This window comes from Elaeis guineensis, chromosome 2 (genome assembly GCF_000442705.2).
Source record: "Elaeis guineensis isolate ETL-2024a chromosome 2, EG11, whole genome shotgun sequence".
Classification (NCBI taxonomy): Eukaryota; Viridiplantae; Streptophyta; class Magnoliopsida; order Arecales; family Arecaceae; genus Elaeis; species Elaeis guineensis.
Window position 1 is genome coordinate 92,941,150 of NC_025994.2, and position 22,940 is coordinate 92,964,089.

The window sequence follows — 22,940 nt, forward strand, 5'->3', positions numbered from 1 at the left end:
GAATCCCAACTTGGATCCTGATCAGATCTCCATTTGGATCCCAACCCAGATCGGGATCTCGACCTAGATTAATTTTGACCTTGATCTAATTCGAATCGTGATCTAGATCTCGGATCGAACAGTTCATATGCATTAAAAATTCATTAAAGGATTTGACTGATCCTAGTTAAAACATTAAACTATAATCATAATATTTTATATGCATGAAATTATAAAAAATATGTATTAAATTATAATAAGTAAAAAATATGCATTAAATTATAATAACAAAAAATATTTTATTATTAATCAAATAATAAAATATTTGATTAATATTTGATTATTTTATACTTTTTTTTCCCCTTGTTTCTCCCTTCCCTTCCTCCCTTATCTCTTAGATTGATCTTCCTCCACCGACAGCCGACCCACACCCACCCCCCTCTGACGTGCCACCCACAGCCTCGCCCTTCTCGTCATGCCACCCCCTCTGCCCTTCGACCCCTAAACCCCCATGCCACCCACCGCCACCCTACGGAAACCCCTCCGCCCTCCGACCCCTCGGCCCCTCACAACCACCTCCGTCCTTCGGCCACCAGGCCCCACGACCCCTCGTGCTGCCATCCACCCAATCCCATGGCACCCCAACCTCCAAGCCGCCAAGTCCCCCCAACCTCCGGCTCCTGCACCCACACCCCATCATCACCTGACAGAACCCAGCGACCCACCCTCTCCCTCCTCCCTGCCCAGCAAACCCCATGGCCACCCCCCCACCCCGAATGGTGTCACTCAATTCGCACCCCATAGACCCCCTTCCCCACAACTGGACCCCCTCCCCGCCCCCTACCCCGCCCATCGGTGGCTCTGTGCTATGGCGCTGAATGTCGCTTGTCGGTGGCCCAATCAACCAAAAAAAAAGGCGATGGCAGATCATACCTGAGGGGGAAGAGGCATTGTCCGTGATGGTTGGTGGAAGCAATGGCGGAGCCCAGAAAGTGATGGTGGAGTTAGAGAGGGAGAGGGAGAGGGAGAGGGGGGGAGCTCGAAGGGAGCAGGGGGAGAGGAGGGTTTCATAAGAAAAAAGGAGGGGAGAGCTCGTAGAGAGAGGGAGAGGAGGGTTTCATGGTCACTAATGAGGGAAGCGATGTCAACTTGATGTTTATTAAATGAAGAACTATTAGCAATAAAACTTTTCCTCGCTAATACATTTATTAGTGACAGAAAGTAATTTGCATTGCCAATAAGGTCCGTAAGGTCTGTAAAAAAATTCTCACTAAAAAAAATTTTTCTCTAAAAAATTTCACCTAAAAAATTTGTGAAATAAATTATTGACGATGGAAATCAAAATATGTATCATTAATAAGGGTATTAGTGATGGAAATAGGTTTCCATCGCTAATAAATATTGCCAAAAAAATTTTTTCTTTAACAATTTTTTCTTCAAAAAAATAAAAAATTTATTTTTAAAATGGTTTTATAGATGAAATTTTTTAATCCTTAATAATTTTTTTTCTATTAACATATTTTTTTCCATAAAAATTGATTAAAATAATATTTTTAAAATATAATTGTCGATGAGAAATAAATTTATGTCACAACTACATTTTCTTAAAAAATTTTTAAAAAAATTTAAAGACTATTTACGATAAAAATTTGGTTTACATTGCTAATAATTAAAAAAAATTTTCCTTCATACTTTTTTCAGTCTAAAAAAATCTTCCCAATAATAATTTTATAAAAAAATAATTTTAAATTTTTTCATCAAAAAAAATTTTTATCCAAAAAATTTAATAAAAAATTTAATTTATGTCGCTAATAATTGTTATAAGAACTGTTCTTCAGCTTCTGTAATGGAATGGATGCTATGGAAGATCGATAGCTTTGAGATCTTTGATCTCTAAGGAACTCATCTTCTGCTTAGAGTTCTCATTTCAGAAGTCAGAGTATGAAAATATCGCGATGATTCTGAGATCGCAAGAGAAATCCATCAAGATTGAGATTTGGAGGATAGAGTAGAAACAAAAAATTAGAGATCCAGAAACTCGTATATTGCATATATGTGAGGATTGAGCTTAAGAAATTCAAGAGAAATTATGTGAGCATCAATGATCTAGCAATTAACTAGAATCAAAATAGACCTACGGATAGTACAAGTTGTGTTATAAAGTATAAGCTCATATTTAAGCTTTGTATTGTTAGAAAAATGAGTGCTCATATTGTTTGTCTTCTCATGATTGAACTCCTACAGAGATACATTTGAGCATCGAACGATGTAAAAAGTATGGTACCTTTCGAGATCGTGAAAATCATGCTAGAATGTATTGCTTAACTATATAGTTTCTGTATGAAAGGACGCTCTTTTCATGCAGCTTAAGACACATTCTCCATTAGAAAAATTTATTGACATCATTAGTAATAGTGACAGCGATGAACAAATAAATTTTATATCATAAATAAATATATAGCTCATTTCATTCAAAAGGATCTATTCATTCTACTACATGAATATTATCTATTTTTATAAGATTTTTCCACACAAAAAATTTGATCTAGATCATTACTCACATTTACTTTTTTACCATATAAAATGATAAAAAATATATACAGCTGCTACAAAAAATAGATGCAGTTGCCTTACACAAAATTAAAAATTTAAATTTTATAATTTTTTTAAATTTTTAATTTTTTAAATATTGAAGATGAAAATATTTTCATTGTAAATAATGAAGTATTTATGATGTAACTTTTTTTTTCATCGTAAACACTTAATTATTTATAATAAAAAATTTTCATCACAAATAATAAGAAATTTTTAATTTTTTTTTTAATTTTTGATTTTTTTTAAATATTGGAAATAAAAATATTTTTATCATAAATAATTAAATATTTATGATGAAAAATTATTTTTCATCATAAACACTTAATTATCTATGATAAAAAAAAATTTATCGCAAACAATGAGTAATTTTTTATTTTTTAAATTTTTGATTTTTAAATATTGATGATGAAAATATTTTTATCGTAAATAATCAAGTATTTAAGATAAAAAAATTTTCATCATAAATAGTCAATTATTTATGATAACACAATTTTATCACAAATCATTTGTAATTTTTAAATTTTTATTTTTTCTAAACATTGATGATGATAATATTTGCATCAGGAATAAACTTATTGGTGATGAAAAAATTTTTCATCGTAAGTACATAAATTATTTATGATGAAAAAAATTTCATCGTTAATATTTAAAAATTTAAAATTAAAATAAATGATACATTATTTATGATAAAAATATTCATCACAAATAATAAATATTTATGATGAAAAAAATTTTCCATCGCTGATACCTGACTATTTGCGATAAAAAATTATTTTTATTGTAAATAGTAAATTATTTATGATGAATATTTTTATTATCGTAAATACAGTTAGTGGTAATGAAAATATTTTTATTGTAAATAATTTCATCTTGGAAAAGCTCTTTTCTTATAGTGACTCATGGTAAAATATAATAAAATTTTAAATTCCACAATCAACATGTAGGCTAGAATTTAAAAAGATGCTATTCTAAATAGACAAACATGTAAAACATTCGCCCCCCCCCCCCCACCTCAAAACCCTACAAAAAAAAAAGCAAAAAAAAATAAGTACATTGGATTGTTTTTTTTGGGGGGGGGATAAGAAATAAGTACATTAGATGGGTATATGCATGTTCACACAAGAACCACTTTTTAAGCCATGAAATCCTCGGAAGCATTCAATTTGGTTTCCTTAACAGAGGAAAAATGATCTATCCCCTTAGCTTGCACTGTATGTACCATCCATTGCATGATAAATGGCCATAAATAGGTATGGGGCTATACAATGCACGTCATTCATGTGGTGTATTTGCGGATGCTGCAAAGAACCTACTCTCGCTATCTCTTGCCATGACACCAGGATCACCACATTTTCAAAAAGATTATTTGATCTTCCAATTTTGAAAATTCTATAATGATGATGCTCGAATTGGCAAAGTCAGATTGGTGAATTTCAATAAACCCATAACATTATATCATCACACTTTCCTCATCAACCTTGTTTGGTTGTCACAATCACCATACCTATGGCACCAAGCAGTGATGACCACCATAATGATGTTTGGTTGCTGCATTATCACTGTAGCAATCTTTCATCTCCTTAATGTTGACTTCAATAATGTTTGATCACTGTGATTTTTGTGATTCTCATAATTGATCACCATGATTCCAATATCAGTGGCACCAATTATATATCCAAATCTCTACCAACTCTGATTGTTGCGATGTTGACAAGAACACCAATTAGGTTGTACTATTTGAAAAATCACGGATTCCAAATGCCACATGCTTATCACATTGATATTTGAAACAAAGATTTGTTGTACTAATTGGTAGTGTACTGCATTGCTACCGAATTAATATACTATGCCATATCATATCAATACTCCATATCTTAAATCTTTTCATACCACATTGCATATTGATATTGTAATAAAATGGTATGAATATGGAATCTATTATTGAGATCATAAACCTTGTTTGAAATCTTTATGAATGATTATTAGAATCATGTTATCCAACCACTAGAACTTATGAACTAATGGCACTCAATCACTAAAGTCTATCTTTGGCGTTCTTCGACTTTGATCAATATCAGTATGCTTGATTACTGGTTACATCTAATTGTACATTAATGACATCAATTTCCGTGATATCTACACTTGTAGAGATACAGATACTTGATTTCCACCACTATCTCGACATCCGTTACACCTGATCATTGAATCCTCCATAATGATTGATTGTTTTGGTTTGCATGCACATTGCGTTCTATTGCATGAGCCTATACATGTCAGCAGTTGTAGCTTCTCCCGTCGAGGTGTTCAGTCTTTAGGGAAAATCAATTGCTTACCCAGGTATCAAGTGAGTGGCAGGAGAAGGGTCCTTGACTGAAAAGAGATCTCTTCTGTCTGCTGCATAGCTGGGCAGATATCCATCGTCCACCGCTCAAAGGAGGTGGAGGTTTCATGAAACGAGGCTATGAGCTGGTAGGATTTCGATCAGTCGTGTATGCAGACAAAAATGAAAATTTGGTGCAGGACTTCGAACCTAGCGAGATGGCGTTTGCTCTTGTGAGTACAGAATATCCACGTGATGAGGACTTTTTTCACTCGTTGTCCAAGTGCTGGTGACTGGAGGGAGCCAGAACTGTTGTCTCCTTTGGTGGCCACGTGAGGACGAAATGGATCCGTATTTCTCCCATGAGGCTTAGACGAGATGGTGGGGAAGAGAGGGACAAGAACTCGAAGGTCATAGAGACTTTCTCTCTCTAGAAACAATCGTCTGCCCAAAAGTGGAGGAAGGACCCTTCATCAATCAGATCGTAAAAGAAAAATTACGGCTGGCATCCTAGAGTTTGGGACTTCACTCACTTCAAAAGAGGTTCTTAGATTTTGTGACATTGATCATAAGGACATGTCCAACTCCAGAAGGATCATGCACTTGATCTTCATGGCTTTCACCTGTGGAGTCGCATTTTCAAGTTCTAGACTTTGATCTTGTAAAATTCACCTGCAGTGTATGCCCAATTCGAGAATGATTTTGTGCTTGGCATTCACATGTCCCTTTTTCCCAACTATAAGTTTTGATGTGATGGCGATCGAGGAATGGTGCTTTTTGGACCAGAGGATGACAACAACATAGGGGGAAAAATAGCCGTTATGTCGTCAACATGGGCCACTACCGCTTGCTTTTCTCTTTAGTGATCTTTTCTTAGAGCTTCCAGTGCTTCTATGGCCACTAGAGTGGGAAAACCCATTGTTGGAGAAGTAGACTGCAGAGCCCCCTAAGCTTCAAAATGCCCAATACGAGCAATTGAGGGATCTTCTCTCTCCTATTTGACCAACAAGACATGAGGACACCTTGGTATAGAAACTCAGGGGGTGTTTGGTTGGGGAGAGTAAAGGTCTGGAATCGAAATTGGAATGGATGACTCCCATTCCAACCATTTGGTTGGAAGGAGTCCTATTTCAATTCCAATTATGGGGTGGAATGAGAATGGATCAATCTATATAGAACTCAATCCCTACTTTCTTTTATGGATTCAAGTTTTCATTCCGATTCTGATTTCGATTCCAATCACGAACCAAACACTTCGGAGGATTTGGCCATTGCGATCCGATTCCAAGCTATTCTGATTTTCATTCCTATTCTGATTTCGGTTATGAATCAAACGCCCCCTCATAGAAAATAGTGCTTTCTCTATTAGCTCTTTTTGCAGTTTCATTAATAGCGGTGCTCGGCTTTGTTCTTTTAATCATTTGGAAATCTACGATCTTAGAAGATGGGAAGGTTTGCATTTGGTTAGGTTCCAAATGCCCCCTTTTTGGTTCTAGTTCTAAGACCGTAAAACACTTAAGAAGTGTTTGGTTTGCAATCGAGATCAAAATAGAAATGGAAATTGGAATGATTTGGAATCAAAATCAGAATGGTCAAATCTCCTGAAGCATTTGATTTATGACCAAAATTGAAATCGAAATCGAAATTTGAATGAAAATTTGAATCCATAGAGGAGAGTAGGGATTGAGTTCTATATAAATTGAGCCATTCTCATTCCAACCTGGAATCGGAATACGAATGAGACTCTTTCCAACTAAATGGTTAGAATGGGAGTCACTCATTTCAATTTCGATTCTAGACCCCCACTCTTTCCAACCAAATACCCCCTTACTTCGTACATGTCCTTTTGTGCGGAGTGTTCTTTCTACCTTCAAGATATGCTTGAATATTGGAGGTTGGTAAGCCAACTTTCTCTCGCTTTGGTCTTTTTGGAGGAGCAAGGGAGTTCATCAATCATTTAGGAGGGCATGGGATCAGCTATTGAGGCATCCTTTTGGTACATTTGCCAAGAAAGAAATGGTAGCGTCTTTCTCAACTAGAAGAACTCTATATTCACCGCTCTTCGAAAGATCCTAAATTCTTTACCCCTCTGGGAAAGGATTGATGTAGCCTGTCTTCTTTGGTTATCCACCATGGTGCTTGACTGTCCTTAACTGTCCTAACGGCACCTTTTGATGTGCACCTTAAGATTAAATGTTTATGTTTTGCTGACTTCTCCTTCTCCATGCCTGTAACTTTTTTGTACATTCTTTTGATGAATAAAATGGGGGAAGCTTCTCACTTCCTCTATTTTACATCAAAAAAAGAATATAAATACTCGCAAGTAATGTTTTTCATGGACCTCAATTCTGCATTCTCACAAATTCTTCCATCCGCGAGTTGGAGTTAAGGAAAGCTGAACTGGTCATTTTCATTTTTGGTTCGTGTTATCCGCCTCCTTCTGCAGCTGCAGATCGTTTCAAAATTCTTCAAGCAAACGACATATTTTGCACGTTTTCATGGTTTAAAAGTGGAACCCTCCTGGTCTTGTCGCATAGAGGGTGCCAGCTAAGATGGATAAATTATTTCTAAGAAAATTATGAAACAACATGATTTGTGTGCTTGGTTTATGGCTTTGGTTACAAACTAGTTGTCGTATAAAAATTTTCTAATCAACTTCGTGGAAATTGATTTTGTTTTCCCCCAAACGATGTGCCCGAGTGTGATTTATATTAGGAAAGCTTCACATGCGAGATTTCTAAAATTTCTTGTGGCATTTTTTTTTTTTTGGGTCTCTTTTTGATTGAAGGGGAGGCTAAGCAACCCAATTTTATGAAGAGAAACTTTTTAATAGAATTCCGAGATTATTCATTTTTTCTCTTTCGTAAGGTACATTATTTCCTCTCTCAAACCAAAAGAGCTTAATTTCCAGTTTCTCTAAATGAACTGGTCATTCTCATTTTTGGTTCGTGTTATCCGCCTCCTTCTGCACCTGCAGATCGTTCCAAAATTCTTCAAGCAAACGACATATTTTGCACGTTTTCATGGTTTAAAAGTGGAACCCTCCTGGTCTTGTCGCATTGAGGGTGCCAGCTAAGATGGATAAATTATTTCTAAGAAAATTATGAAACAACATGATTTGTGTGCTTGGTTTATGGCTTTGGTTACAAACTACTTGTCGTATAAAAATTTTCTAATGAACTTCGTGGAAATTGATTTTGTTTTCCCCCAAACGATGTGCCCGCGTGTGATTTATATTAGAAAAGCTTCACATGCGAGATTTCTAAAATTTCTTGTGGCATTTTTTTTTTTTTGGGTCTCTTTTTGATGGAAGGGGAGGCTAAGCAACCCAATTTTATGAAGAGAAACTTTTTAATAGAATTCCGAGATTATTCATTTTTTCTCTTTCGTAAGGTACATTATTTCCTCTCTCAAACCAAAAGAGCTTAATTTCCAGTTTCTCTAAATGAACTGGTCATTCTCATTTTTGGTTCGTGTTATCCGCCTCCTTCTGCACCTGCAGATCGTTCCAAAATTCTTCAAGCAAACGACATATTTTGCACGTTTTCATGGTTTAAAAGTGGAACCCTCCTGGTCTTGTCGCATTGAGGGTGCCAGCTAAGATGGATAAATTATTTCTAAGAAAATTATGAAACAACATGATTTGTGTGCTTGGTTTATGGCTTTGGTTACAAACTACTTGTCGTATAAAAATTTTCTAATGAACTTCGTGGAAATTGATTTTGTTTTCCCCCAAACGATGTGCCCGCGTGTGATTTATATTAGAAAAGCTTCACATGCGAGATTTCTAAAATTTCTTGTGGCATTTTTTTTTTTTTGGGTCTCTTTTTGATGGAAGGGGAGGCTAAGCAACCCAATTTTATGAAGAGAAACTTTTTAATAGAATTCCGAGATTATTCATTTTTTCTCTTTCGTAAGGTACATTATTTCCTCTCTCAAACTAAAAGAGCTTAATTTCCAGTTTCTCTAAATGAACAGAATCAGAGTATTTCGTAATGAAAATAATCACAATTTTGCAATGAACTGTCTGAAGTAGTTCAGAAGCTAATACCGTACTCTTCCCATAAACAGGTCATAGCTGCAGTTCTATTTAGTCTACTTGCTAAACATGGACAATTTAAAAACGGGAAGAAGGTGGAAATTTGAAGAATTAAATATTAAAGTTAGATGTGGATGCAATTCTTTTTTGAAGTATAACCTGAGTCAGCCATTTCCTAGCTAAGGCTTAGTTTGGTTGCACACTGGTTTGAAGGTTTTGGAAGTAAATTCAAGGAAGTGCATTTTTGAAAGGTGAGTTTAAGTTATAGGCATTTGGCTTCACGAAGCAATACTCAAGACATTTGATATTCTCTATTACTTAGAAATACATGGAGGCAAGTCCCCCCGACGCCACTACAAAATTCCTTTGACTGTGGTGGGTATTTTTCTACTTCTTTTGGTTCAACAAAGATTCTTCATGTTAATGAAATATTATAACCTGGTAGATGTAACTATTGTTTCATATTAAAGTTGAATCTCCTTGACATATTTATAACATTTCCTAGGAAAATATATATTTTGAATGCTTGAGAGACTATGACATTTTGATTCTTAAAATGTATAAATTAGATTGTTCATCCATGATGATCTAGTTCTGCCATAACATCTAAACCTTTTTTTTATGGTTTCAGGGGAACTTATATAGCTAAGAAGCCTTATCCTAAATTGCAAGAAACAATCTAGCTCCATTTTTTTCCTACACTAATAACTAGATAGGTAGTAAAACTCTAAATTTTCCAACAACCTAGCCATTTATTCATTTTTACCCCAACTGTTTAGATAATCATGCAACTCCACAAAGTTCTGATTTTTTTTCTCTCCCATTAGTTATTATTACCGACTCCAATAAATCATGTTCATAATTACTTGACTAGTATATGAATGTATAGTCATCAATATATAATAATTTAATGAATTTTCCATCGAAATACAAAAATTGAACAAATCATAAGATTCATGAATAATTGAATAAATCCTAATCGAATAATTTATGAAGATTTGGCTAAAGAAAAAAAAACAATAATGATTATTTTAGGAATATTGTTAGATATGATTTTAGATCATCAAGAGTCTCGTTTTTCCTCCTTTTTCAAGCAGGAATAATCGTATTCTCCCTAATGAGATACCTCCACTCGCAAGTCACAACTTAGCTTCCTCCAAGAATAAGTCTAGATCCTTTATATAAGTCTCACAAATTTTACAAGTGAAAGCAATATATTCTAGCCTCACTTGAAAAGATTAAAAACCCATAAAAAATAACCATAAAGTTTTTTTTCAAGAAAAACAAAGATCGAAAATTATTTCTCCTCTCAAAGTAGCATAAGATTAGACCCCCAACAAAATGTATGAATTGCAGGATAGAGTTTATTGACAGTTAGAAGTTATAATTAGCCTATTATATTTAGCAACAAAGAACATTGAAAGTATAAGAAATAGAAAGTCTTGTATTCCAAATTCTTCTCACCTTTGAAAAACTTGAAATGTATCTTCAATCAAATTGCACAATGTAGCTCATTATATGTGGCTCAATCTAACAATCTATTTTTTTAGCCTAACCCAAGGCTAGCTAGATAAGTCTTGTTGGAGTAAGTCAATCGACCTCCGACTCAGGCTGACCGACTCCCGACTCCGACTCAACAACAGCCGATCGACCGAACATGCAACCCCGACTCTACATCGGCTGAATGTGCGATCCCAACTCTTCATCAACAAACCAAGATAATAACACCGACTTATGATTGGCTGACTGACCGATGTTCGGCTACTATTGATGAATAGCTAACGACTTGAGCTATCGGTACAGCTCTATCAGCCGACGGTCATACATACTACCGACATATGTTCGGCTAATCGGCTCAATATACCATAACCATCATGAATGGTTACCAACCGTATATCATGATGCAAATCAGTGAAAATTAATGATCCACTACGTAATTATGGCCCAATGATTTGGCACCATAAAATGCGGGACCATGTCTAACGGTTACAACAATCTTATCTATAAAAAGAGGTAAGGAAACAGCACTGGTAAGCCACTTCTGGCGAGAGCTCTGCTGCACTAAATATTTGAAATCTACCATTCGTCAATTCTCACTCTGACTTAAGCATCGGAGGATCTCTGTCGGACACAAATCCGATCTATGTGGACATTGTTTTGTAGGTGCTCATCATCGATGATAAACGATGGAATGTTAGCCGCAACAGATTGATGCACCAGGTAGGGGGCAGATCATACTCACCATGGCAAAAATCAGAGCCCAGCATTCGACTGCAATCGGGTTGGCGAGGCACTCTTCCCATCGAGAAGAGGTTCCTCTCCCTCCTCCAATAGCAGAGCCCAGTTCTTCACATCCCGTGGTCACCACGGACGTCCAGATCACTGCACTTGTGCAGCAGATGAACATCTTGACGGAGGTAGTCAAGAGCCTCCAACAGCAGCAACAGCCGTCAGTGGAGCAATCAGTGGCGCAGTCGGTGCTGTCCAGGCACAACCGCCTCCATCAGCGACGATCACCTTCTCCTTCTTTGGAATGACCGTCTTGGCTTTTCTGTTGAGACGAGCAACAGCATTCTCAGCACTCCCGTCGTGCCACTCGCCGCTCGTGGCATTCCCCCTCTCCTTCCCGTCATGACAACATTAGGAAGGGGAAATGGCCGTGAAGTCTCTCCACTTCTCCTTCAAGTTCGTCGGGAGGTTCCACTCTTAGTGTTTTCTAGCAACGGTAATTTGATGACTATGAGTGCAAGTTTCAAAAAATCAATCGCCGACTCGCTCAGCTTCAAGTGGAAGGTCAGAAGTCTTCCAACAACTACAACTTTCACACCACCTAGCTTCTTTTCCAGCATATTTTGGATGAGCCAATTCCATCTCAGTTCAAGATGCCACAAGTGGAGCCATATGACAGCTCTACAGACCTGATCGATCACCTTGAGAGCTACAAAGCTCTCATGATGATTTAGGGGGCATTCGATGCCCTAATGTGCATTGACTTTTCGATGACTCTTCGAAAAGCTACTCAAGTCTTGTACTCCGGGCTTCAGTTGGGAAGCATTTATTCCTTTGGGAAGCTCGAACATTCTTTCGTGGCTCACTTCAGCACCAGTCGATGGCCGTCATGGATTTTCGACAGTCTCTTCTCGATCAAGCAGAGAGAGACTGAGTCGTTAAGAGATTTTGTGTCCCACTTTAATGCGGCCACACTTGAGGTCAGGGACCTCAATGAAGACATGGCTATATCGGCCATGAAGAAAGGTTTGAGAGGATCTCGGTTTATATACTCTTTGGACAAAACTCTCCCCAGGACTTATGCTGAACTTCTGGAGCGTGCAGACGAAGGAGCTTCTAACTGACACCAAACAGAAGGTAAGGGTCAGAAAAAGAAGAAATAGAAGAAAGAAGCTCTAGCCGAATCAAGTCAGCCATCTTCCAATAAGCGAGCTTCGCCTCCAAGACAGAGTCCAAGGCCAAGTTACGACAGGTATGACTCCTATGCTTCTCTCTCTGCTCTTCGTGCGTAGATATTCATGAAGATCGAAGGAGTAGGATATCTACGACACCCCCCACCGATGAAAGCGCCATCGAGGAGCCGTGATAGAAATAAGTACTATCGGTTCCATCATGATTATGGTCACAATACCGAATAGTGCATCCAACTCAGGGATGAAATAAAGACCTTGATTCAATGAGGCTACCTCAAGAAATACCAGAGAGATCTACCGACTCAACCTCCTGTCGATCGACAACCTCAGTCACAAACTGAGGGAGCTATAAATAATCAGCCAACTGCTGGAGTGATCAACATGATCTCCAAACAATCGAACTGAAGGGCAACTTTTGAAGAAGAGTCGGTGAAAAGACGATGACTCGATAATGTAATAATTTTATTGAAAGAAGATGCTCAAAGAATTCAGACTCTCCATGATGATGCTGTTGTTGTCTCGGCAATAATAGCTAATTATAATATAAAGAAAATCCTTGTAGATAATGAAAGTTCAACTAACATTCTTTTTTATTCGACCTTCTCCCAAATACGACTATCGACCGATCGACTCAGAAGAGTCTCTATGTCTTTGGTCGGCTTCACAGGAGATGCTGTCACAGTGAAAGAAAAAATCTCTCTCCCCTTGACCACTGGAACTGGACTACAACAGAGCACTGTCTTCATAACATTTACGATAGTTTGAGTTCCTTCAGCTTATAATGCCATACTCGGACGATCCAAACTTAATGCTCTAAAAGCAATGATTTCGACATGCCATCTATTAGTCTGATTCTCGATGAGAAATGGAGTCGAAAAAATATGTGGAGATCAACAGCTCACCCGACGCTGCTTTCTTGTCTCCATCCAAAATAATAAACCCGAAGACTCTCTACCAGTCGATAAATTGGATCAAAGAGAGAATCAAGAGAGGGGTGAACCAGCTAAACAACTGGTTTCTGTCCTGTTAAAAGAAGAAGATCTCCAAAAAATGGTCCAAATCAGATCACAGCTGTCCGACCCATAGCGACAGCAATTGGTAGATTTACTCAGAGCAAACATCGATATTTTTGCTTGATCGATCACCGACATATCCAAAATTTTTTCAAAAGTAATAACTTACCGACTTAACATCAATCCGAATGTCAAGCCAGTGAGACAAAAGAAATGATCTTTTACCCTCGAAAGGCAGAAAGTCATCGATGAAGAAGTCGACAAGCTCCTCGCAGCAGGTTTTATCAGAAAAGCCACATACCCCGAATGGCTTGTCAATATAGTAATGGTAAAAAAGGCCAATGAAAAGTGAAGAATCTGCATCGACTATACAGACTTGAATGAAGCTTGTCCAAAAGATAATTTTTCACTGTCGAAGATTGATCAACTGGTTGATGCGACTTCAGACCATCGACTTCTGAGTTTCATGGATGTCTTCTCCAGATATAATCAAATCTGGATGACATCAGAAGATGAGGAGCACACAGCCTTCGTAACCGACAAAGGCATATACTGCTACAAAGTAATGCCTTTTGGTTTGAAAAACATCGGAGCTACCTACCAGCAGCTCATCAATAAAGTTTTCAAGGCACAGATCGGGCAAAATATAGAAGTATATGTAGACGACATATTGGTGAAGAGTCTCCAAACTGTGGATCATGTTCGGGACCTGGAGGAAGTCTTTGCCATACTTCGATGACATTAGATGAAATTGAACTCGACTAAGTGTGCGTTTGGGATAATCTCTGAAAAGTTTCTTGAATTTCTTATCTCACAACGAGAAATCGAAACTAATCCTAAAAAAATAAAGGCCATCATTGACATGAAACATCCGAGCTTAAAGAAAGAGATACAACAACTCAACGAAAGGATCATCGTACTCAGTCGATTTATCTTTAGATCGGCTGAGAGATGCTTGCCATTCTTCAAAACCTTATGGCAGATGAAGAATTTTTTATGGTCGGATAAATGATGACAGTCCTTCGAAGATTTGAAAAAGTACCTTGCTTCTCCACTTTTGTTTACAAAATTAAAAGTCGAATAGATGCTGTATCTCTATTTGGTGACTTCCACAGAAGCAGTTAGTTTGATACTCGTCTAAGAAGATAAAAACCAAAACCATCGACCAATCTACTACACCAGTAAAGTACTTTATAATGTCGAAGTCTGATACTCAAGAGCGGAGAAAATGATCTATGCTCTAATATATCGGCACAACGATTTCGTCCATACTTTCAAGCACATCCAATTGTGGTCTTGACAGATCAGCCACTGAAGATGATTTTACATCGACCTGATACATCAGGTTGGATGGCAAAGTAAGCCGTAAAGCTCGATGAATTCGACATACGATATCACCCACGACCATCCATGAAGGTGCAAGTTTTAGCCGACTTCGTCACAGAATGTACAATACCCGATAATAAATTGATAGATACAAAAAACAATACAATAAAGCAGGCTGTGACTCTCGAACTGGACCAAAGGTCAGTATGAGTGCTGCACATTGATGGAGCATCCAATGTGCAAGGTAATGGAGCCAGCCTCATTCTCACAAATTTCGAAGGGGTAGTCATCGAATATGCCCTTCGGTTTATCTTCAAAGCCTCAAATAATCAGATCGAATATGAAACGCTCTTAGTTGGACTGAAGATAGCTAAAGAACTTAGGATTGACAATCTGAAGATCTTTACCGACTCACAACTGATTGCTGGACAAGTCAAAGGTGAATTTAAGGCCTGAGATCCAGTTATGATAAAGTACCTTCAGAAAGTGAAAGATTTTACATCACCTTTGAAATACTTCAAGATCTTTCACATCCCAAAGATAAAAAATGCTCGAGCCGACATACTTTCATGATTAGCTACTATTGCTTTCAACTCGCTGGGTCGAACATTCATTGAATGCCTCAAACAGTCGAGTATCGATGAGGCTGAGAAAGTATTGCAGCTCACTGTTGAACCAAGCTGGATGGATCCGATTGTCCAATACTTGATCAATGGGATCCTTCCTGCAGATCCCTCAGAAACCAAATGACTCTGATGGATGGCCTCTTAATATGTAATGTTGAATGGTCATCTCTACAAAAGATCATTCTCTCTTTTCTTACTGAAGTGTTTGGAACCAACAGATGCCGACTATACGCTTAGAGAAGTGCATGAAGGGATTTGTGGAAATCACTTAGGGGGCAAGTCTTTAGCCCATAAAATCTTGCGACAAGGATATTATTGGCCTACCATAAAGAAAGATGTGACTGAACTTGTCCGAAGGTGTGAACCATGTCAGAAATATGTAAATCTACAACATCAACCGGCTAGTCAGCTGATATCGATTATAGCATCATGGTCCTTCGCACAATGGAGAATTGACATACTTGATCTTTTTTCCCCGACATCTAGTAAGAAAAAATTCATAGTGATCGCCATCGACTATTTCACCAAATGGATAGAAGCTGAACCTCTGGCCCAAATCACTGAAAGCAAGATGGAAGACTTCATTCAAAAATCCATCATTTACAAGTTCGATCTATTACACACCATCATCACCGATAATGATCGATAATTTGACAATCAAAATTTTAAAAAGTTCTATGCAAAATTTCACATTACGCACAAACTCACATCGATCGGCCATCCACAATCAAATGGAGAAGTGAAGGTAACCAACCGAACAATCCTGCATAGGCTTAAAACCTAACTGTATGAAGTCAAAGGCCTTTAGGTAGAGGAGTTATATCCGATCTTATGGGCATACCGAACAACTCCTCGTATACTGACTGGAGAATCCCTCTTTAATCTGCCTTATGGAATGGAAGTGATGATCCCACTTGAAATCAGACTGCCATCAACAAGGGTGGAGCAATACAGTGAGCCGAGCAATTCTAAATATCGGAGAGCCGACTTAGATCTCCTTCCAGAACTCCAATAACAAACTCAAATTCGAATGGCTGCATATCAATAGAGGATAGCTCAATATTATAATGCAAGAATCAAGCCAAAAGGTCTTTCGATAAGGAGATTTGGTCCTTAGAAAAGCAGAAATCTCAAAACCCTTGGATCAAAAAAAACTATCTCCGAATTGAGGACCGTACAAAATATCTAAAGCACTCAGACCGAGCGCATATCGACTAGAAATCCTTGAAGGATCGATAATTCTCCGAACATGGAACACCGACAACCTAAAGGTGTATTATCAATGAAGTTGCACATGCATACATTGCTCGAAATACAATGCAAAATTTCAGTGACTATATGTCGGCTTTCACTGTAAAAGCAGAAGAATCAACTGTCTCAACATCGACTTGTCATATTGACTGCGGTTTTTCACTGTAAAAACTGACGTCAAGTATACAGGCTTTCACTACAAAGGCCGCATCATCGACTATATCTCAGTAATTAACATCGGCTTTCCACCGTAAAAGTCGATCATAGTCGAAAGACTAATATACCGACTTAGTTTTGACTAAGCAGAATGAAATGCCAATACTACCAAGGTCGAATTGAAACTATATTGACCTGGCTACGGCCGGTCGAAAGATATTCGGCTTACCATCGATTATCAGATAATCAGATGTACAAATCTGATCAAATGTCGAGTATGGGATATTCGACTTACCATCGTTATCCAAACTCCAATCAAATACGTCAATGCTATGACTAATGGGTAATTCTACAAGTTCTACTGAATGCTCGAACCGTTGATCAATGCTCAGTAGCCACTCTACATTGTAGACATTACAGACATGGCATTACAGACGAGCAAAACAAGTTCGGACTTAAAAGGAAGATTCTTTTATTCATTATAAAAAAAGAGTACAAAATTGAATCGAAGACCAATCACAGATCTGATTACAAAAGAAAAAACAAAAAACATCGATCAAGACTCCTCCCCATCCCTATCCCTTTGCTCTGGTGTAGAATCGGTGACTGGAATAACTTCAGGCATGGTCAGTAATCCACCTTAAATCGGCTCAGCTTCTTCTTCGGCAACCCCATCTTCCGACCCCAGAGGGACGATGATGCTTAAGACGAGATCTGGATGCAACTTTCCGACCTCCTCACTTGACCGACCACATCAATAGCTTGACCCGCTCGTATGGGAACAAAGAGGGTCTTACCTAGCCAACAGCCTGACCCACTCGTACGGAAACAAAAAGGGGCTTCATATTTTCGTCTCCCGTCATTAGCATCCTTGGTTGCGTAGCTAAGATGAGGATATAAAACACATAATGGTAGCTCGTTCACTCAACCATCGGCACTAGGTGCAAAGAGCTGATATTGCTCCGAGATGCAATATTACTCTCAGAGCCGCTCGACGTTCGACTCCGAAAGTGAAGAAGCCTCCACCTCCGGATCCGACTGGAATTTGTCTGTCGGACTCTTCGGCTAACCATCCCGAGAAGAAAAAGTCCGAGCCATCAAGAAAATGGCTAGAGAAGATTTAAGAAAAGACAACTAGACCTAAAAAGGATAGAAAAACAGTCCTCAAATGCTTGGGCGATCTTCTGGCAGAGTCCCAACACCAGAAAAGACAAAATAAAAAGTAGAAATTTGGTTGAGAACAGTCCTATATATATAGGATCGCTCAAAGGCCAAGATTGAAATGATCGAATCGAGATCACGTCAGATGCAGACACGTGGCAACATCTGGACCAACTGTCGATCCGATGGTTCAACGCACCCACACCAGATTAAGCCACATCACCTTCATCCACGTGATCGGCCCTGACCCGATAACATCTAAACACGTGACAAAAATCTATCTGTCATGATTAAATCATCCGACGCCGGTTCACCTTCTCGAAATGACGTCTGACACTGATGACTGATACCGAATCATCCTGTCAATATGACAGTTTGAAGATGATTATGTATTTGCCAAAATGACAAAGCAGCTGATCACCCGTATCTCGGAGAAAGTGGCTACAGAATCGGGGTTCGACATGATAAGAAATAACTTTCTTCATCCAACATGATAAACCACGTGGCAATACACACGTCAGTCCACCTTGGACTTGAGAGTGAGAGGCAACTGTTGGGATAAGTCAATCGAACCCCGACTCAGGCCAACCGACTCCCGACTCTGACTCAACAACAGCCGACCGATCGAATGTATAAACCCGACTTTACATCGGCTGAATGTGCAATCCCGACTCTTCATCAACAAACCAAGCAAATCGCATCGACTTATGATCGACTGACCGACTGATGTTCGGCTACTACTGATGAATAGCTAATGACTTGAGCTGTCAGTACAACAGCTCTATCAGCCGACAGTCACACATACTACCGATATATATTCGGCTAATCTGCTCAATATACCATAACCATCACGAACAGTTATCAGCCGCATATCACGGTGCAATCAATGAGAATTAATGACCCATTACGTGATTATGGCCCGATGATTTAGCATCATAAAATGCGGAACCACGTGCGACGGTTACAACAATCTCATCTATAAAAAAGGGTAAGGGAATAGCACTGGTAAGCCACTTCTGGCGAGAGCTCTGATGCATTGAATATTTGAAATCTACTGTTCGTCAATTTCCACTCTGATTTAAGCATCGGAGGGTCTCCATCGGATACAAATCCAGTCTGTATGGACGTTGTTTTGCATGTGCTCATCACTGACGATAGGCGATGGGGAGTTGGCCGCAACAAATCTATATGTAATGCAAGCTCCAGATTTTATCCTTAAGTATCAAGAAAGACCAACAAGTCAAATTGAGTGATGTGTAATTTTTTGATTTTTCAAGTTATACCATCAAACTAGATGGCTATTTTGCGGCTGCCGATCAGGACCGGTAAGCACGCGAGTGGGTTTTGTTGGACCCCAGACCCACTCACGCTCAGCAACAATGGTGTAGCCTGCAGTCTGGCCACGTCAATGATATCCGATGGCAGCGCCCCAAAGCCAGGAGCTCCTCCGTTTAGCCCACGCCCCCCTCTCGCACTTCTTCCCCTCCGCCTCCGCCATCCGGAAGCCCTCTTGCCCCGACGAAGCCCTGCGGCTTTTTAAGCTCAGGTTCCAACGCCGCCGTCCCGGCTTCGACCCCTTCGAGACCCACGTCGCCGTCTCCACCCTCAAGGCCTCCTCCTCCGTCCCCCACCTCCACGCCTACTTCCTAAAATCGGGCCTTTTCACCGACGTCCATGTCGCCTCCGCCCTCCTTCACAACTATGCATTATCCTCCTTCTCCATCGCCCGCCTCCTGTTCGACGAAATCCCCAACCGGAACATCGTCACCGCCAACACCATGCTCACCTGCTACTCGAGGCACGGCCGCCTCAGCAAAGCCCGCTCGCTCTTTAACAGCATGAAGGAGAAAGATATTGTCTCCTGGTCGGCCATTATAGGCGGCTACATGGACGCCGGGCACCGGACCCAGGGGCTCGAGCTCTTCCAGGAGATGATGAAGACTGGCCACCTGAAGCCCGATTCGCTGATGCTCGTGACGTTGCTCTCCGGGTGCGCCTCCACGGGCTCGCTCCAGTTGCTGGGAAAATCCATCCATGCGTATGCCGTGAAGAATGGAATCGAGATCAACGTCCAGCTGGGGACGTCGCTTATCGACATGTACGCCAGGTCCGGTTGCTTGATTAGCGCGTTCCGTGTATTCGAGAGAATGCGGGAGAGGAACGTTATGCACTGGACGGCTATGATTTGCGGGTTGGCCATGCACGGCCACGGCAAGGAGGCGGTTGCCTTCTTCGACAGAATGAGGGAGGTGGGCGTGAGGCCCAACGAGATAACATTCACTGGGGTCCTCAGTGCCTGCTGCCATGCAGGACTGATCGAGGAGGGACAGAGGTATTTCTGTAGCATGGTCCAAGAATTTGGCTACAAGCCACAAATTCACCATTATGGTTGCATGGTCGATCTTTTCGCCAAGGCCGGGAGGTTGGAGGATGCTTATGCTATTATCGAGAGTATGAGAATGGAACCAAATATCATCGTGTGGACTTGTTTTCTGGCAGCTTGCAAGGAGTATAAGAACTTTGAGATCGCAGAGAAAGGGATCGAGAAGGTTTTGAGCATGACGATCCCTGATGAAGATGGCGGAGTCTACACGCTAATCTCTGATTTGTATGCATTGGGGCATAGGTGGAACGATGTGGAACGAGTAAGGAAGTTGATGGATGTGCATAGTGTGAAGAAGAGCAGAGGGTCTAGTTTCATTGAGGTAGAAGAGAAGATAAGGTGACATAGAACCAATATTAGGAAGTGCCAGGGGTGTCTGGTTCTATTGAGATTGTTTGGAAAGTTCAAGGTGCTGCTGGTTGATGGATTCTGATTTTGGAAGCCCAACACCAGCTGAACGCGGAGAAGGCACTGCATGAATTGAGATGATTAGAGAACTACAACGATGAAAAATTCTTTGTACACCGCCTGCGGTATAGAAAATCTGATGTGGAGCATACCGTCTTGTTCGGTTGGACCATATAACCATCACTTTCTAATGTGTATTTAATATCCGTAATTTTTTTTTATTTAAAATTTTGAATGACGAAAATACTCTCTTCTAGAAAAAATATAATATCATGTATAGATATTATAACATCTTGCGTTGAAATTATGACTTTTTGTACATAATATCATAATTTTTCTATAGGATGTCATAATTTTGGTAGAAATATTTTTGTCATTAAAAAATTTTCTTCTTTATGATATTTTATGAAAAAATTATGACATCATGTACAAAAAATTATAATTTTAATGCAAAATATTAAATATTGGCATAGGATGTCATAATTTTTTCAGAAGAGAAATTGTGTTTTCATCATTCAAAATTTCAAACGAATAAGTGAAACTTCAAACATTAAATGCGCATTGGAAAGTGATAGTTACGTGGTCTAATCGGGCGAGATGATGCACTCTATGTCAGATTTTCTACATGCGGGTGGTGTACAAAGAAATTTCCCTGCAATGATTAGCAAAAATCTTGGTGAAAACACCCATTTGTGAAAAAAGTCATGATAGAGCCCAAGTGTTTCTATGTGGGATTTTCATTACATTTCCACAAATGAATCCTGGGATTACATTAGTTATTCTGTTTTCATCGTGGTGAAGAGCTGTACTTATACTGTGGCGCACCATTTTTACAAGAAAATAAATGGAGACAAAAAGTTATGGGCTTCAGAGTGCAGTGTACCATCTTCTGTGCTAAGAAGTGCTCTCTCGTATCTAAACCTGTCTTTCTAAAAGAAAGAATCCTTGGTCATGGGTGATTTAGGTTGGAAAACCTTTAATTCTTGCAGAGGATGAATGTAAGAAAAGTTAAATCCAGGTGCAACATAAAAATTCTCTCTTAGAAAACCTATTATGAATATCATGGATGTCCTGTTTAGGAGATACCATCAAGAAAAGCTTAACATATAGAATTCCTCAACAAGCTAATTATGGAGATTGAAGGATTCAAGAAAGAGTGTCTGAGGTGCAACTTATTGTAAAAACTTCTGCTATGAACTTATATGAAGATTTTTTACCAAATATTTACATAAAAAGAAAAAAAATGCAAACCTCATTCAATTTAAATTTAGCCTAAGTAAACCAGTCCATCGAACCCAATAATGTTTTCATGCATGGGTCCATGTGCCCCAAGCTTTTAGGTTGCGTTTGGTAGTTAGCAATCTATCTAGATTACTGATAATTTAAAGGGGTCCCATCAGATTACCACATTTGGTATGCTTTTGGGATTGGTAATTTAGATTATCAAACAATCCAGATTATCTCTCATGAGGTAATTTGAATTACTAAGAGGAAAGGTGGCTATCCAGATTACCACTATTTTGATAATCTTGTAATAAAATTTTTGGACGAAACTGCTCTCCTTCCCTCCCCCTTTCCCATGCGGTTCCACCCATCGCTTGCTCGTGTCTCTCCTCCCCACCTCTTTGCGCGACGCCACCCATCGCTCATCCGTGCCTCTGACGGCAGGGCCGCTTCCTATGCCACCATTATGGCCTTCGCCATTGTCCTTCCCACCGCCACCACCTATCCCATGATCTTCTTCCTCACGATGGGTAGCGAAAAGAGGGGGGCGAAAACCAACATCCTCTACAAAATCCGACAGACGGTGGTCGAAAACCAACTGATTGGCGGGCCGCCGTCGTCTCCTTGACGGCGGCCGTCGACAATCAAGAGGGAACCACTGGTCTATTGAGATCCGATGGTCTCAAGGGGATGACTGTGTGTGGAAAAAGGAGATAGCCGTTCGGCCATCTGTTTCCTGACCTTCGCCATCTTCTTCCACCAGCACGGCCTTTGGTGGGGTGGGTGAAGGCAGCGACGTGGGTGGGTGAAGGCAGCAACGTTGGTGGAGGCGGCTGCAAGGGTATGGGGTGTGGGTTCGCCGGGGGGCCAGAGGATGGTGAGGGAGGGTGGGAGGAGGCACGGACGGTTGGGAGGCAGTGCCAGAGGTGCGACGACCAAGGGGCGGTGCCGGATGGCTGGGGGTGGGGGGGAGGGGGAAGGGGGGTCAGGGTGTGGTGTGCGGGGGAAGGAACTAGAAGGGAAAAAAATAAAAATAA

General features: G+C 39.6%; 1 protein-coding gene across 1 annotated transcript; it reads left to right on the top strand.

Moving 5' to 3' along the window:
* The first annotated feature begins 19,199 nt into the window (after positions 1-19,199).
* LOC140855715 (pentatricopeptide repeat-containing protein At5g66520-like) lies at positions 19,200-21,548 on the top strand. The gene has a single exon (XM_073252205.1). It carries the CDS (start codon positions 19,307-19,309, stop codon positions 20,612-20,614), a length of 1,308 nt encoding a protein of 435 aa, XP_073108306.1. The 5' UTR covers positions 19,200-19,306; the 3' UTR covers positions 20,615-21,548.
* Positions 21,549-22,940: the final 1,392 nt, after the last annotated feature.

Coding starts and splice junctions, on each gene's coding strand:
- LOC140855715 (XM_073252205.1), top strand. CDS start 19,307: ATGGCAGCGCCCCAAAGCCAGGAGCTCCTCCGTTTAGCCCACGCCCCC.